The sequence below is a fragment of the Narcine bancroftii genome, chromosome 14 (assembly GCF_036971445.1).
Source record: "Narcine bancroftii isolate sNarBan1 chromosome 14, sNarBan1.hap1, whole genome shotgun sequence".
Classification (NCBI taxonomy): Eukaryota; Metazoa; Chordata; class Chondrichthyes; order Torpediniformes; family Narcinidae; genus Narcine; species Narcine bancroftii.
Window position 1 is genome coordinate 69,513,064 of NC_091482.1, and position 18,523 is coordinate 69,531,586.

General features: G+C 40.2%; 1 protein-coding gene across 20 annotated transcripts in view; it reads left to right on the forward strand.

Moving 5' to 3' along the window:
- Nucleotides 1–18,523, forward strand: part of LOC138749886 (NT-3 growth factor receptor-like) — an 894,662-nt gene that overhangs the window by 185,716 nt on the left and 690,423 nt on the right. For 13 of the 20 annotated variants that reach the window (XM_069911895.1, XM_069911896.1, XM_069911893.1 and 10 more), the window contains one exon: nucleotides 16,971–17,085. The exons of 6 other annotated variants lie outside the window; for them this stretch is intronic. In XM_069911895.1, coding sequence (XP_069767996.1) covers nucleotides 16,971–17,085 — 115 coding nt within the window. Of the gene's footprint in view, nucleotides 1–13,271; nucleotides 13,370–16,970; nucleotides 17,086–18,523 lie in introns of all 20 variants that reach the window. One more of the 20 variants, XM_069911905.1, reaches the window with a different exon arrangement.

Consider the following 18,523-nt stretch of genomic DNA (forward strand, 5'->3'; position numbering starts at 1 on the left):
TCTCTGGCTGCCACCTAGACTAAATGGGCAGAAACCTCCCGTGGAGCAGAAGGGCAAATGCTCACTTGATCTTGATTTTCAGTACATTCCAAGCTACAGGAATATATACGGAGACACACACTGAGGCTTGGAGCAGCCAATGCAAGGGCATTTTGAATCCTTCCATTACTGGGCATTGAGAGGCTGAGACCAGAAGAGAAATCCCATAAACACAGCATGGAGTAATCACAGGCGCTAAATAGAGAACAAATGTGACAATGTATATTGATGGAAATGAATAGATATGAATGTATGGAAATGAGTGAACATTGAAAATAATTGATTGTGACTAAAGTTTTTTTGGGGGGAAACAAAAATGGTTCCTCAAGATGCATTCCTTATCCCATCCAGCTCTAGCCCTTGAACAAACCCTTCCTATTTCTGCTGTTACTAGTTAACCTGGAGGAGATTCTCCAGGTAGGTTGAGCCTGCTTTCACACTTGGGTGGATTTGACCTCAAAATGTACAGTCTCTCTCGCAGAGCAAAGTGATGAATACTCAATGGAGCTGGCTGCACAATTCAGTGAGACCATGGTTGATGTGTCACCTTTCCTCCACATCCATCAATACTTTGTGTTAACAAAATTATATCAGACTCCTATTTTAAATGAATGGTTGTCTCAGCATCAATTGGCATTTGCAGAAGGGAGTTCCAATCTTTAACCACTTTTGCATGCCCAAGTCCACCCACCATCGAGAACAGCTATAGAGAACGCTGCCATCAGCGAGCAACAGCAAAGATGAAGGATCCACATCACCCAGCACCTGAGTCACTGTGCTAGCTACTACTTTAACTGTTGGATGGCCACTTCTTCCCAATGTCTGTAGACAATGCCAATGGAGAAGCTTCTCTGTAGCCGTCCTGTCAATTCCCCTTTGCAATTTACAACCTTCTTCAATGCCAGGATCAATGTATTCCTCTTAAAATACGAATGCCTGGAATGGACTAGAGTACCCCATATCTGGTACAAGGCTAATTTTGTGAGGCTGTGATGAAACTTTTAGATCTTAGTTCATGCATGGTTAGTCAGTAGGGAGGAAGTGGGGTGGACAAGTGGAAAACAAACAAAACTTTGAACTGAAACAGGAAGTTCATGTAATCAAAGTGGTTGTAGACAAATATTTATCTTCTTTTCTCTTTCGGGTGTTGATTGCTTGGAAAAAATCCAGACTTTCTGCTTGTATTTTACTGGACCATCAAGGAAGTTTATAATTTTGATGATATTTTAAGTAGCTGCATTTCCATCTGTGGTTCCATGGTATCGTTAATCTGACTGACCGTCAAATAAGAGACCAATGTTCTTGTATATCCTTTCCTTGCCAGCTCTGGGCAAGTGTTCATTAATGCAATTGTTGTATCCACTCATGCATGCATAGTAATTTTCTGTAATGAATAAGGCTGCAATGGTTGGAAAGAGAGGCTTAAGAATTTGGTGTTTGGTTTTTCATAATGAAGGGTGGCATTCATCTTAAGGAGCGTTGTGATGTGTAAAATGTTGTTTACGACAGATTATTTCCCACTAGTTGACAAGATGACCACAAGTAGGCATTAACAGAGGATAATTACAAAATCATTCATTTAGCTTTCTCTGAAAGGCTTCGCACAAAGAAAAGTTAAAATAAAGCTCCTTTCCTGCATAAAATATTATTGAAGGAAAGCCTATATTCCTTTTAAAGCAAATGAGCAAATTGCACAAAAATGGGGGTGTTATGGCAAAAGGGGATGCAGTCATTCAACATAAAGATTAAAAATACCAGCAGAGGTTTCCTGAGCAGGGACATTTGATTTTATGGAGCCGGTAAATGTGTGTGTTCTGTGCATGAAAGAGCTGGCTCTGCCCAATAACACAATCCAGCTCATTTAAATATTTTTCAGACACTCTTGACACATTGCTTGTGGAGCACTGGAAACACCAGAGGCAGTCAAATTAGAACTGCTGGATGTCTTCCGAACATTGGCACTTGTTCCTGGGGTTAGGGGCGAGGAGGCTGGTGCGGCAAAGGAGCTGAGAATCCAGCCAGGTCTAAATATTTTAACAGGGTAGGGGGAAAGTCAGCATTCCCTTTGTTGCTAACTTCACACAGGCTCAGGGACACAAATGAAAAAGCAGTTCTTCCTTTATTTTTCACAGCACACTTAACGTTCTTTTTGCCGACTGATCACATTTGCCAATGTTGAGGCCAGGCTTCATGCCTCACTCAGAACAGGAGCAAGGGCGAGACCTCTATTTCCATGCATTATCCATCCCTATAATTACATGCGATATGTTTATCTGAAGTAAACACTGCTGTGACCAGCACACCACAAAACACAAAAGGCAATTTTATGGATAAGCCTGCTGTTTTATAATTACAGTAATAGGACAATTTGAAATAATGCAAATCTGATGTTTGTAATGGTTAGTCTCTGGTATTTAGTGACTAATAAGCTGTTAAAATTACCATTTGGAGCAATAATTAAAGCACTTTAGATTAAAGGAAGGAAAACTTGAGATCGTTAATCCTGTGATTTAAGTGTGCATTGGATTGAGATATGAGAGGACAAAATGTATGCATTCAAACAAAATCTTGGCTCTCACATTAATCTGCAGGATACAGATGTACCTTATACTCAGAAAATCTCTTCAGTTCCAGGTGTTCCCCTGGAGAGAGGGATTACAGAGTGACATGTTGACTTCTTCCAAGTAACACTGGAATAATTTCACACTCAGTAAACAGATAATCATGGCAAATACAGCAGTGGAGTTCCTGTGCAAGAGCAAAGTGAGCACTAGAGCAGAGGCTATTAGCTAAGCTGGAGACGGTCTGTATAAATGGGTGAATAAGCATTTATTCTCATATACACAAATCCCAGTACAGATGTTGGTGAAGTGGGCAGGTGATTTCATAATCCTCTGGATGTCTTTCCCTGATGACCTTTGAGTGACCAGTCCTATTTGAACAATAGTACTGGGGACATTAAGAACCAGTTCCACATAATGTAATAATAATAATGGGCAGCATGGTTAGTGTAAAGGTTAACACAGCGCCAACAACTCAGGTTCGAATCCTGTGCTGTTTGTAAGGAGTTTATACGTTCTCCCCATGTCTGTGTGGATTTCCTCTGGGTGCTCTGGTTTCCTCCCACCCTTCAAAATATACGGGGTTGTAGGTTCATTGGGGTGTAATTGGATGGCACGGGTTTCAATGGCCAGAATCGGCCATGATTTTCGTGAGTAGGCAAATAAAGGAAAAATTGTCGTGTGTGTGGGCTGCTGATTTTAAAGTTCTCTGCAGTTTTGAGCTTTTAAAGTCCCTTCAAACATTGCTGATACTTTGTTATTCTTGTCATTCATTGCAACATGTTATTTTGGTCTCGAGAGTAGAGCAAACCATTTAACTGCATGGTATCAATCACCTTCCTGTGCCATCATTGAGAATGTGATTTTTGTTTAAACATAGGAGAATAGAGATGTCTACAAGGAATAGCTTGCATTCTAGAGTGTCTAGCAATATTTTATTGGAGTTGGAGCAGGGATTTGGCATTTTAACATTTGGGAGTAGAAGGTGTTGCTGTTGGGGCAAAGGCCTCGGGATTCTCCAAGTTACAAGAAGAGTCTTAACCCTTTGAACTCCAGCCTTTCATAATATATACTCCAGCTGGGTCCATGGGTAAACAACAGTACGAACATCACTACAAACCATTTGGTCATTGGGTATAAAACCTGTCCTGGAATATAGGCACGTGTTGGTAGTCCCTGAAAACAGGGACACAAAGTACAAAGAGCTAATTCATTAGAGCTTATCTTTGGAGTAGAACTGCACAAGATGTTGGTGAGTCTATACTTGAGGATTGTACATCATTCTGGTCACTCAGTGTCAGGGAATATATCATCAAAGCTGTAAAGGATGATGAAAAGATTGAGAAGAATATTATCAGGATTGGTGGCCTTGAATTATAAGAAGGGCAGGGCCTTCTTCCCTTGGAACATTGGGGAGGGTGAAGGGGGTCCAAAGAAGTTTATAGATGTAGTTTTTTTTCTCCCCACTGTAAAATGACAGTGTCGAAATTCAAGGTGAGATTGGAAAGATTTAAAAGGGCCCTGAGGGGAACCCTTTTCCATACAGAGAATGGTTGATCTTTGGTTCGATCTGCCAGAGAAAATCATAGATGATGACAAGTGTGCATGGAGGACATTTAGACAGGGTATATCGATTGGAAAGTTTTGGAAGGATATGGCCCAAACACAGGCAAATGGAACTTGCTTGGGCAGATAACTGGTCGACTCAAACAAGTTGGGCCAAAGAGCCTGTTTCTGTGCTGTAAAAGTCAATGACTCGTTTACATACATTGGCAACCTGGCCCTCATCACAGGGAATCCCAGGTGTGTTTTCTGTGCTCTTAGCCTAGTTTCTCTATCTTATACATATTCATGATGAATGTTGATAAATTCTTCCTATTAAATGAATTAATTAAATGTGCAGACTGTTATAGCTGGTGAACTGCCTAATTTACAATTCAATTCCTGGAGCCTTTTCTACTTGGATCACAGTTTTCCATTTATATTTCCTTGGTGCTATGCACCAAAATTAGTAGTAGAAATGAATTAAGCAGGATGCAGGTGTTAATTCACAAAATTAATTGAATTTTCCTTTCCTCCCTGCACCTGAGGATGTGAAGCTGTGCCAGAGGAAGGAACAAAACCAACCATGACTATCTTTAAATACCCCAAACTAATTAATTGACCTGTTTGCCTATCTATTCAGCATTACCATTAACTCCTGTTCCATACACATCAGATAGAGTACCCGGGTCCTAGTTCACCTTTAGCTTCAGGTAGAGAAGACCAGGTAGAGGCAGCACGGTTAGTGTATCAGCTAGCGCAATGCTACTGCAGGGCCAGTGACCCGGGTTCGAATCCGGTGTTGTTTGTAAGGATTTACATGTTCTCCCCATGTCTGCATGGGTTTCCTCCGGGAACTCTGGTTTCCTCACACCCTTCAAAATATACTGGGGTCATACATTAACTGAGGTATTTGGGTGGTATGAGCTCATGGGCCGGAAGGTCATGTTACTGTGCAAATTACGTCTAAATTAAAAATTATAATTACATTTAAATTTACTCAAGGTCCACACTGTATTTGTCTCAGGATTTTTTTTTTAAATAGTTCAAGCATATCTGCTGTTTATTCTTTGGGAATCTGGCACCTTATCTGTCAAAATATCAGGTTCCGTAGAACATTAAAACATTTTCCCTTCTTCAATAGCTGCAATTTCAAGTTCTCTGCTATTTCATTTCATTTTCTGCGGATAATATCACAAAACAGGCGAAACTACTTAATCGTATAATTCCAACTGTGAGTGCAATGATGCCTATATTCTCGAACACTTAACATTCGGTTGTTGCTAATGCCAAGTTATGTTTGATGTACCTGCTTTGCAATTTTGTGATTATGAGAAGGGATGTCATTTTCTTATTGCTGGCCAAGCAGTTTTTCATAAAATTAGAAAAACTAATTTTACATTTTTTCCCCATTTGTTGGCCTTTTCTACTAAACTTACCTGTGATATGTTGGCCAATTTTATTTTAAACAACTCCCCCAGTTGAATTTTAGTTTCTTCTGGTCACATGTCTGAAATCTCGTTAAGTAAAAAGCTTTCTGGAATATGCTCTTCAGTCTTCACTCTCACCTTTGATGGCACATATTACAAAATTATAAGTGCATAGTATTTCACTTCAAATTGCTTCAGGGTCCACAAACTTCAAAGGAAATATAATCCACAAATTAAATTATGAGTTTGTAATTAAGATGTGCTTGCAATTGTCCTTTCTTTCTGAACATGGGCTCTAACTGCCTTGATCCAGCGGAATATTCTCAACAGTTTCCTCTACTTAAAGCAGTTTCAAAGACTTGTGGGCTTAACAAACTGTCAGCTAAACGGAAAAGTGACTGCCAACCCTAGTCAAAACATACCTGGTCATGTTTATGTTTGAAAAGTAGAATTTGATTTCTCCCTCAAGCAAATATGTCTTAAGATAAAAGTATATATCTTGTCAAATTATGTCAGAATTAGACTGCCTCTTTTTTTAAAAAAAACTTATATATTGTGACCATGTTAATATAAATCTAGTCAAATAAATTTTAATTTCTCTCACTATCCTTTTGACGTTGAGTGATTTCCTTGAAGTTTCCCCTGTACATTCTTTCGTCAACATCTGAAGTAACCCAATGGGGAAAAAACAATCTTATGTGACATAGGAGGAGCCTTAATATTATCTAAATTAATCATGACCTTGCACAGATGTGAGGAGGAGGAGGAGATGAGGAAGACAGGGAAACTAAATGGTGAGAAAGAGAGATGTTTAAAATTTGTAAGATTTAACGACACTTTCAGGATTGAAAGGCCAGTATTGAGATGTATCCCCTGCCTTCTGGAAATATGATGTAAGTATTCTCACAGGGTTATTATAGACAATAGGTGTAGACCATTTGGCCCTTTGAGTCTGCATCTCCATTCATTCTGATCATCCATAATCAGTATCCTGTTCCTGCCTGCTCCCCATATCCCTTGACTCCATTATCTTTAAGAACTCTAACTCTTTCTTGAAACCATCCAGAGAATTGGCCTCCACTGCCTTCTGAGGCAGAGCATTCCACATATCCACAATTCTCCCAGTGAAAAAGTTTTTCCTCAACTCTGTTCTAAATTGTCTACCCCTTATTCTTAAACTGTGGCCTCTGGTTCTGAACTCCCCCAACATCGGGAACATGTTTCCTGCCTCTAGCATGTCCAATTCCTTAATAATATATGTTTCAATCAGATCCCCTCTTAGCCTTCTAAATTCCAGTGTATTCAACCCAGTTGCTCCAATCTTTTAACATATGACAGTCATGCCATCCTGGGAATTATCCTCGTGAACCTATGCCACACTCCCTCAATAGCAAGAATGTCCTTCCTCAAACTTGGAGACCAAAACTGCACAGAATACTCCAGGTGTGATCTCACCAGGGCCCTGAACAACTGCAGAAGGACCTCTTTGCTCATATACCCTTTGTTATAAAGGCCAACATGCCATTAGCTTTCTTCACTGCCTGCTGTACCTGCATGGTTACTTTCAGCAACTGATGAACAAGGACACGAAGATCTCGTTGTACTTCCCCTTGTTCTAACTTGACACCATTCAGATAGTAATCTGCTTTCCTGTTCTTGCCACCAAAGTGGATAACCTCACATTTATCCATACTAAACTGCATCTGCCAACTCACCCAACCTGTCCAAGTCACCCTGCACTCTCATAACATCCTCACATTTCACACAGCCACCCAGCTTTGTGTCATCTGCAAATTTGCTAATGTTACTTTTAATCCCTTCATCTAAATGTTGTAAATAGCTGCAGTCCCAGCACCGAGCCTTATGGTTAATCCCAACCAACTTTGAATACCAACCAACTTTCTATCCATGTCTGTACCCTACCCCCAAAACCATGTGCTCTAATTTTGCCCACTAATTTCCTATGTGGGACCTTATCAAAGGCTTTCTGAAAGTCCAGGTACACTACATCCATTGGCTCTCTCCTGTCCATTTTCATAGTTACATCCTCAAAAAAATTCCAGAAGATTAAGTAAGTTTGATTCCCCTTCGTAAATCCATGCTGACTCAGACCGATCCTGTTCTGCTATCCAAATGTGCTGCTATTTCATCTTTTATAATTGACTCCAGCATCTTCCCCACCACTGATGTCAGGTTAACTGGTCTATAATTCCCTGTTTTCTCTCTCCCTCCTTACTTAAAAAGTGGGATAACATTAGCTACCCTCCAATCCACAGGAACTGATCCTGAATCTATAGAATATTGGAAAATGATACCAATGCATCTACGATTTCTCGAGCCACTTCCTTAAGTATCCTTGGGTGCAGAGCATCAGGCCCTGAGGATTTATCAGGCTTCAGTCCCATCAGTCTATCCAACACCTTTTTCTGCCTAATGTGAAATTCCTTCACTTCCTCCATTACTCTAGATCTTCTGCCCACTCATCTGCCATTTCCTTATTCCCCATAATAATTTCACCCATTTCTGTCTTTAAGTGCCAAACTTGATCTTAACTACTATTTTCCTCTTCACATACCTAAAGAAGCTTTTACTATCCTCCTTTATATTCTTATCGGATGGGAAGATCTAGGATTTAAAGGATGGTACTTACAAATCTGGATTGTAAGTAATCTGATAGAAAACTTCCATGTGATGAAAAGTAAAATTTAAGTGCTTTTAAAATTTCAGAAATGCATCCAATTTGAGCACAGCATGAATCCATCAAGATGATAACTGGCTTGTATTGCTTGTTGTTCATTTCACTCAATGTGCCTCCTGTTTGGTTAAGATTCTAACATCTGCAGTTGCTTGAGTTTCTAGTGTTTGCTTAGATATTGGTGGATGATAAAAACTTTGACTTTTTTCAAAATATCTTGGACAAGTCCAAGCAAAGACCACAGCCCATAAACTAATCCTTTGGCACTGCAATGGAGTGCCAGTTCAGATTTTATGTTGAAATCCACAGAATGGAATTTAAACTAACTTTTTCCACCCAGTGTTCGTGCACCCGTGTGTGCACATATGTGTATGCAAGTGCATGTGTGTGTGTGAAAGAGAGTTCTTCATTTTTCTGAGTGGGTTGAAAAGCAGAGAAACTTCCCACACTGGAACGATTGGCAGGGGATTACTAGCAACATCTTGTGCAGGTCAGTGTTTGATCTAACAGGCTGTTGTTTACTATCTTTTCAAGGATAAAGATCCATTCCTTTTTTTATGAAGCTAACCTACAAAAATATGCTCTACAACTGTGCTTTTCCAAACATCTCGACCATATGTGCCAAACTGTATTGTACCGATCTAAATGGGGAATGTGCTTCCAAGTGAGTTTGGGTGGTGTAACTAGCAGTTCAGATATGGCAGAGATGAAGTCAGGTGCTGTGACCCTCCCTCATTACCAACATGCATTCATTCTCCTTGCCAGTGTAGCAGCGACACAATTATGCCCAGTTTTAGATCTGTGAATAATATTAGATCATGAATTGATATCTGAAATAATTTGATTGGTTGGAAATAAATTAAAGTTAGATAGTTTGTATATTTAAATTGATCACTCAAAATTTGACTTGAAACTGGATTTTTGGAGGGTCCTTGGTGGTCGGTGTTTTATTTAAATTTTTAGGTAAATTTGACCTACAGCACCGTAACTGGTCCTTTCGGCCCATGAGACTGTGCCATCCAATTTACCCCCAATTATCTACATCCCTAGTTTTTTTTTGAAGGGTGGGAGGAAACCGGAGCCCCCGATGAAAACCCAAGCAGGAAGAATGTACACATGCCTTACAGAGAGCTTGGGTCTCAAACCCCAGTCCCTATCGCTGGCACTGTAACAGCGTTGTACTAACCACTATCCCAACTTTGCCATCCATGCTATAAAAATGGCTGAAACTCTCTCAAATTCCATCGCCCATTTCGATGACCACAGTCCTCCCTTCAAACAATTTGCTTGTTGCTTGTAACTTATTGGCTTTGCTTCCTCAACATTCTTAACAGAAAGGAGAATTACAGTGTTTAACCATCCCAAGAATTCAAAGGTGGGCCATGATTTGAAATATAAACCAGCAACCTAAAACAGCAATATGGATGCTCTATCTCGCTTACCTCTACCAGAAATGGAGCAGGAAGATGAAATAATTAAATGAATGGTGGAGGCTACAGCAATTGATCAAGAACAGCTTCTTAGCTTAACAATTACAGCAAAGATAATCCACAAAGTATGAAAAGAAGCTACACCATCAAAAATTCTATTCTTCACATTAAATTGGTGGCCCGAGGCTGAAGCTATCTCTGCGGAACTATGCCATGAGAAGAAGGTTGTTTATTGTGGGGGACCAAGACAATATTTTCTGCCAAATGGCAGATGGCCATGTTATCAGAGCTCCACAACAACCACCCAGGAATGGTTCAGTTGAAAGCATCGGCACGTATGCATGTCTGGTGGCCCTGAATAGACATTGATATTGAAGGAGATGCAGCATTTGTCAAGAGATGCAACATAAAGCTCCTCATAATCTTGTAGATCTCGATTAAGTCTACGCTCCAAAGAGAAAAGTCTGCTAACCTTGCCTCATAAAACTTGTTTCCCAATCCATGAACATCCTGGCGAATCTCCGCTCCACCCTATCTATAGCTTCCATATCCTTTCTATCATGAGGTGACCAGAACTAAACACAACATTCTTAAGTGTGGTCTCAGCAGAGATTTGTAGAGTTTCAACGTGACCTCTCTACTCTTGAATTTAATTCCCCCAATAATGAATCACAGCATCCAATAGACTTTCCCAACTATCCTATTAACCTGCATGGTGAGCCTTGAGGGATGTATGGATTTGGACCCCAAGGTCCCTCTGTTCATCCACACGCTTAAGTAACCAACCATTAGCCCTGCACACAGCCTTCTGGTTTGTCCTTCCAAAATGCATCACCTCACACTCATCTGGATTGAAATCCATCTCCCACTTTTTTGCCCAACTCTACGTAAAGATATATAACTGACATTTTGGGTCTGAGGCTTTCCTTAAGGTATTCTGATTTATAGAATGACCTAATTCTGATGAATCAAGCTGCAGATAGATGGGCCTGAAAGGAGAGGGTGATGATGGCTTTTAGGAAATGAAAGAAAAGAATATGTAGATATGAAAGGTAAAGGACTACGTGCAAAGAAGTACAGGGAGACGCAGACTTGCAGTTTTCTAATATTTTTCACCACTCGGGTTATCTTATGGTGTCTAACAGCCAATGAAGTAATCCATGAAGTGTTGACACTGCATTAGCAGACAATTTGCATTTTGCAGAATCGCATTCATGTGATGTGATGGTGGTGGGATAGTTTTTTTTTCTGGTGGTTAGTTTATAATTGAGTGGATATAGAAGAAGAGGGATGATCAGTGAGTTTGTGCATGAAATGAAGGTTGGAGGTGTCCTGCATAGAGTTGAAGGTTGTCATAGATTACAACAGAATATAGATAGGATGCAGAGTTGAGCAGAAAAATGATAGATGGAGTTCAATATGGATAAGTGTGAGGTGAAGCATTTTGTTAGGTCAAATTTGAAGGCAGAGTACACGGTTAATCGTAGACTATTTATCAGTATGGAAGAACAGAGGGACCATAATCTCTCAATGTCGTCACACAAGTTGATAGGATAGTTAGAAACCCTATGGTCTGCTTGGGGGACTGAATTCAAGAGTCGTATGGTAACATTGCAGCTCTATATATCCTGCAATACGACCATAAAGAAGACCCGTCATTAAGCCGGCTTTGATTGTTTACCAAATAATGCCACATAATGCTGCCCCGGTGTGTCATTTTACAAAGCATGCCGGCATTCCAGAAGCAAATGTATAATCCACACAGATCTGCTTACTCAAGTCAGCCCAGATCCATCACTAATTTCAAAAACAAATCAACAAGTCAATTGTCTATATTAATATTTTCCAGACCACAGATGTCCAGTGACTCTATGCTGGGAATTTTAGGAATGGAGTACAGTCTTAGTTTACACAGTTTCAGCTGAGATCTAACCACTGTTAATACAACAGCGTCAGTGTCTAGTGTGATGTACAACATAGATATCCTTACCCGACTTGGTCCTGGCCTGTTGCCCTTTTTACACAGTTGTCGATTTGGCACTATGACTAACTCCACTCCTGCCTTAAAGGCAGGACTTCAGTGATTCTCTCCACCTCCCTCGCCCCCCCCCCCCCCCCCGATTCCATGTTCGTAGTTTTTACACAGAAGGCATGGTGAAATAAAGGCACGATATTGCTGCCTTGATGTGGCTGTGTAAAGGGGACTTTAGAATATTGTGTTCAGTTGTGGTCAACTCATTACAGGAATGATGTGGGAGGTATGGAGAGGGTGCAGAGGAGATTTACCCAGGATGTTGCCTGGATTGGAAAATGTGTCTTTTGAGGCAAGGTTAGCAGAGCAGAGGTTTTTCTCTTTGGATTGAAGAAGAATGAAAAGTGACTTAATAGAGGCCTTCAAGATTCTGTGAGGCATAGAGCCAGCACCATTTTGCTATGCTGGGAGTAGCAAACATTAGAGGACATCTGTACAAAGTGAAGGCAGGAACGTCTAGGGAAGACATTAGGGCGTTTTTTACATAGGGAATTGCTATTTGGAGGCTGGGACAATAGGACAATTTAAGGGACTCTTAGACAGGCACATGGATGAAAGATAGGAAGGCCTTAGTTTTTCTTTGGTAGGAATGTATAGGTCAGCACAACATTGAGGGTCAAAGGGCCTGGACAGTGCTGTAATGTTCTATGTTCTATCCGTGACCACAACCTCCTTGATGATGTTTTTACTTTCACTGTCAGTTCTGATGAAGGATCCCAGACCCTTCTCTGTTTCTCTTTCTACAAATGTTACCTAACCTGCTGAAATTTAAAGACTTTTATTTAAAGGATATGATATTATTGAACAAATAATTTCAACCAAACATATTTAAATTTACAAGCAGTGGTCAGATCTCAAGCTGAAACTGTGTAAACTAAGACTGTACTCCATTCCTAAAATTCCCAGCATGGAGTCACTGGACATCTGTGGTCTGGAAAATATTAATATAGACAATTGACTCCTCAACATTGATTTGTTTTTGAAATTAGTGATGGATCTGGGCTGACTTGAGTAAGCAGATCTGTGTGGATTAAATAAGCAGATAGCCAGGATCACGTGCACATACATTGGTCTTTGCAATAGATGCTTTGGTAATCTAAATGTAACTCCAAAAATCTGGTATGAGCAGCTTCCAGGCAGTCAAGCAGTGGTGGGACTTAGGGTAGAGATTCCACATCTTAGGGTTTGGCAGCTGTAAGTGCAGCCTCAAATTGGTGATGAAATTCAGGAGATCATATGTCACAGCAGTAGTGATGGGAAATTGGTTCACACTTGTTGCAGGTATAAGGGCCAAGCTACTCCACTTCCAGGCAAAGCTTTAGTTTCCATCAGAGAGCTAAAACTGACCTCATTCATGATGTTCTGTTAATCAGCGTGTTCCACACATCTGCGTAAGCCCCTGTGGCTCCAGGGTTCAGTAGGATAGAATATAGTTACTCTGGAGCCATGTGGCCGTCCTGCAGGCCACAACGTATGGGGGGGGGGGGGGGGGGGGGGGAGCACAGTCTGAAATCCTAACCTTTTTTTCTGCTTTTGACATAGTCGGTAGAAGTACAGAAACCAACAAAACGATTGGTTCCTAGGGAAAGGAGGCCATAATTTTTGAACAGAATCCTTCAGGGACCAAAGCCAAGAAAAAGGTAGAGTTTACATCAGGTTGGTTTTATGCTGTGGGAAGTCAGAACTACCTTGTAAAGCAACCAAGTGCAAAAGCACCAAGGGAAAAGAAGCTTTGAAAATCTTAAGTTTATCCCAGAAGCACTTTGTCTTAAACTGGGAGCCCCAGGCTGTCCCTGCAGCTTAACTTTGGGCCAACGTGGCTTCAAGTCAGGAGACCCAACACCACTCTGTTTAACCTGAGGCTCACAATGAGAAAGGACTGGGGACTTGCTGTTGCTCTATTGAAAGTTGAAGGTTCCCATGTAGAATGATCCTCTGGATTGTGAAGATTTGATTCCAATACAATTTGCATTTCCCAGTGGCTACCCTATACAGTTCTAGTCTGTTCTTGTTAAATGGTATATGGTCTTTGTCTGAAGAATTAAAATAATGTATAATTTTTTTTTAAAGAGCAGCTTTAATCCTTTGTGAAGGTTGCAGATGTGAAGGTTTAGCTGGTTTTTTTTGAGCAATGGGAGCAGAAGACATCTGATCAATCACATTGCTTTTTTTGTTCATCAAGACCACAAACAAATCCACAACATGCCCTCAGTCCCCTCTGTCCTTGTGTCCAATTATCTCTCAGCCCCTACTGTTATGTTCCTTTTTATTATTTTGAGCAACTCACTGTTGTATCAGTTAGACGTACAAGTCATATCTGTTTATCCAAATTTGCCCCATAATTCATAACAGAAAATTTCCCTGGATTTGCCCCTCAAAATATTCCTGACAATTCTGTCAGATCTTCCAAAGCACGATACTGTCTTACTGTGACATTTTAATTGCACTATGTTTAAAATTTATTTTGTTCATTATTTGCATTATATGATGCTACCGCAAAACAATGAACTTCATAACGTTGACAAATCCTGATTCTGAATCTTCTTTTAAGGAAAACCTAGGCTCGTGATTTGCTTCATTCCTGTTAACCCCAATGGGATTTGATTTTGCTGCAATAGAAGTTGTGGCCCAAGGGTGAGTTACAGGGAAAGGTTGTGCAGACTGGGGCTTTTTTTTCTGGAGCGTAGAAGATTGAGAGGGGACTTGATAGAGGTGTTTAAGATTTTAAAAGGGACAGACAGAGTAAACGTGGATAGGCTTTTTCAATTAAGAGTGGGGGAGATTCAAACTGGAGGGCATGGTTTAAGATTGAAGGGGGAAAATTATAAGGGGAACATGAGGGGAAATTTCTTTACGCAAAGGGTGGTAGGGATGTGGAATGAGCTTCCGACAGATGTGGTCGAGGCGGGATCATTGGTTACATTTAAGGAAAGACTGGATAGTTACATGGATAGGAGAGAACAGGAGGGGTATGGACCGGGTGGTGGTCAGTGGGACTAGGAGGGTGGGGATTTGTTACGGCATGGACTAGTAGGGCCGAACTGGCCTGTTCTGTGCTGTAAGTGGTTATATGGTTATATGCAGTTGCTCTCTTGCCTGTCAGACAGGATTCTGTGGTTTCTGGTGTGGGAAGAAAAATATGAAGCTGACACCTTTGCAATATTGAAATGCCATCTGTTGGAAATGGCATCTTTTGGCTAAAAAAGAATTCCAGACCTTTATGTAGAAGAAGAGAAGAGGAATTATTACCAGGAGACCATATCAATATTGATCTTTCAACCATTATTTAAGATTAGTGGGTTAAAATGGGGTAATTATTTATAGGATCTTGCTGTGCTCATAGGCTATTGATTTAATTTAGACATACAGCACAGTAGCAAGCCCTTTTGGCCCACAAGCCCGGGCCATCCAATTACACCTAATTGGCCTACAACCCCTGTAGGTTTTGAACAGAGAGAGGAAACCGGAGCACCTGGACATGAGGAGAATGTACAAACTTGGGATTTGAATCCTGCTCCCTGGCCCTGAAGTAGCATTGCACCAACTGCTACTCTAACCATCCCACCCCTTTTTAAAAGGAATAACAAATAAATTTGATTGAATATTAGAATTTCCTAGAATTCCTAGAATTTTTTTTAGAAGGGGATTTTCATTTAACTGAAGTAATTACTCTCAACTGGTTTGTCCTAAATTAATCCTTTCCTTGAGAATATGAAGGGGAAAAGTTTCAACATTAAAGCTTCACATAACCATTGCCGATCTCCCTGTCAAAACCACCTTTTCTGATTCTGATTTTGCAGGTCTGAACATCACCTCTCATCTTGGCCTCATTTGTCAGCAGTAGACATTTTAGTCTCCGTAAGAGAGCTGATTCTCTTTGAGCTTAGGAAAATGATATTGAACCAATAATTCCTCTCAAATATTGAGAATATTTAAGGTGCTAAATTTAGCATAGTTCTGAAAAGAAATTAATGTCAAGTCATTTCAATTCTGCTGGCTGGGCTTACTCTATCCATTAATTTGGGCTTACTCCATCCATTAATTTGGACTTACTCTATCCATTAATTTGGGCCACTGTAGACAATATGCTGTAGATTAGAAATGGTTCAATCCAGGAAAGTATGAGGAGATGCATTTTAGATGGTCAAATTTATGTGGTTAATGACAGAATTCTTAAGTGTGAAATAACTAAGTGGCATAGTTCAAAGTTAGAATGGGGATCTTTTAATTCATGTCTTAATAATAAGCTTCAATAGAGCCATTTCCTTATATTACTGACTTGCTGTTAACGATGTATGAGGGCCGATTTGAATTGGTACACCATGACTGAAAAGATGGGGTCCAATTTTGCCATGGTTTTGATCATAGTCACATCACTGAGGTATCACAATTTACTACAGGTAAGTTTAATTTCTGTCCATGTAAACCATTAAAAGAGCACAATTTAATCCAAAATCTCAATGCATGAGATTTTTTTAGGGTACAAGTCATGAAATTCGGTGTTTGTACAATATACAATGTTGTATATTTTAAATTAAGTTCCAACAAACTTTGAAATGACTTCCATTCATTGGTCCCTGTGGAGATAATCTGTTGCCATGTCCGATTACACAGTTGAATAAAACACGCGGCTTTAGGAAAATAAATTCCACCAAAGTCTTTGGGCTGTAATGCCTTAATCCTACCCTGAAAATCTGTCATTTGTGTACAAGTGAGGGACCTGACAATTGGTTCCACTTTCAACCACAGTTCAAAGTCCATTCTGCTGATGAATTATGAAACACAGCCACTTTTAATAATCTTCAAATGACTTCAAATACAATTTGTAAAACAGTTAACCTTCCAAGATTATAATTTATTTTTAATGTATTAATCTGCATAACCTTAAATTTCTCATTTGTAAGTGATGTCAATCAACTGTCAGTCTTGATAAAGGCAGATGTTTTTTTTATTCTTCTGTCAATTTCGCTCCTCTTTGCCCTGAGGTACAGATTCTTGCTCAGGGACAGATGCCAATTCCTGACGCAGTTGACTGTGTTTCATTGTGAGTTCCCCATAGATATTCTTGTTTGATCTTGTTCACACTCAGAGCTCTCTGGCAGGGGTCTGATTTCGACTGCATCCTAAATGCCTCCATCTATCCAGAAGCACTGAGGTATCCTCATAGAAACCTGGTGAGGATATACAATACTGACTAGGGAATGAGTGCAGGAAATGAATTCTAATACATCCTTTCTGTAGATTCAGTTCATTGCTGCACCTCACAGCAACACAGAGTAACATTGAGAAAGGATCCAACTCAAAGTAGAAGAGAAGCACAAGCACTGCTGATGTGGAAACGCTGGAGGAACATCAGGTCAGATGGCATTAAGGAATAGAAGAAGTCTATTGGATGAGTCAGCATCTTCTAAATACATCGCTGCATCTAATGGCGGCCATTATATATTTATTGCTTGTAATTTAATTTCCTCTACTTTTGACGCATTTAATCTCTGCATAATGTTCAAGACTATTAGATGTCCCTCAGCCTTGATGCTTGAATTAAATACATATTACAGCACATGTATCTCAGGGTTGGGTCTCCACAAGATACCCTAAACCATGGTCTGAAGTCGTCTACCTCTAAAAGAAATAGACGTTGTTAAATCCCAACAGAGCCAATCTGAGGAAAAGAGATACCAAACCATGTCCCAAAATTGGCCCTGCTGATATGCCTACAGTTTTCCTTCCTGACCTACTTACCAATGAAGGAGTCCATTGGCCCATCATATCCAGCACTCACTAGATCATCCACATCATTTTGTTCCCATGTACTTTTCACATGCCCATAAACTCTCCTTGGTTTATTTTTTAAATATGGAATAAATTACAGTCCAATTAACCAAACAACATTATTTGTATAAATTGTAGTATCCAGTGAAAATCCAAACAGTCACAATGAGAGCAGACAAAGTATTCCCAGCATTTTCAGTTTGATTTCAGAATCCCTGCATCTACAGTATTTTTCTTGATGACTGCTGGAAACTGTTGCCTCAGGCAACTGTTAAAGTTGACAATTGAACTGGATCACAGCATTGACACAGAGGTCAAGATCCAATTAAGGTCCCTGGAGATTTGAGGCAGCAGGCTTCACTACCATGTCCCAAGAATTTGCTCATTTTCAGCTCCTCTGTTCATGTTTTCTGTGACTCGGTAAGTGAAACAGCTGAACAGTGGTGATCCTGGTAGTTGTTTTCAGTTTTACCTCGGGAATTGATTTACTCCAGCACTTATGGTTGCAATCCGGTCCTGGAGGTTTCCTTACTGCTCACCTTCATAAAAATGTTTGTAAAAGGTCTAACATGTATGCTGTAAAAGAGCCACCAATGAGACTTTACAAATCACTAGTGAGGCCTCATTTGGAGTAAGGGTTAAAGTTTTAGGCTTCTTATTGAGGGAAGGATGTACTGGCATTGGAGAGGATTCAGAGGAGATTTACAAGAATGATTATTGAATGAAGGAATTAGCATATGAGGAATGTTTGACAGCTCTAGCAATGTACTTCACAACAATGAGGTGGATCTCATAGAAGCATTGAAAGGCTAGGGCAGAGTAGATGAGGCCAAGTTGTTTCCCATGGTAAAGGAGTCAAGGACAAGGGCGCACAACTTCAGGATTGAAGGGAGCCCATTTAAAACAGAAATGCGGAGGAATTGCTTGAGCCAGAGAGCAGTGAAGCTTTGGAATCTGCTGCCACGGGTGGCTGGGGAGGGAGGCCAGGTCATTTGGTGTATTTAAGATAGAGATTGATATGT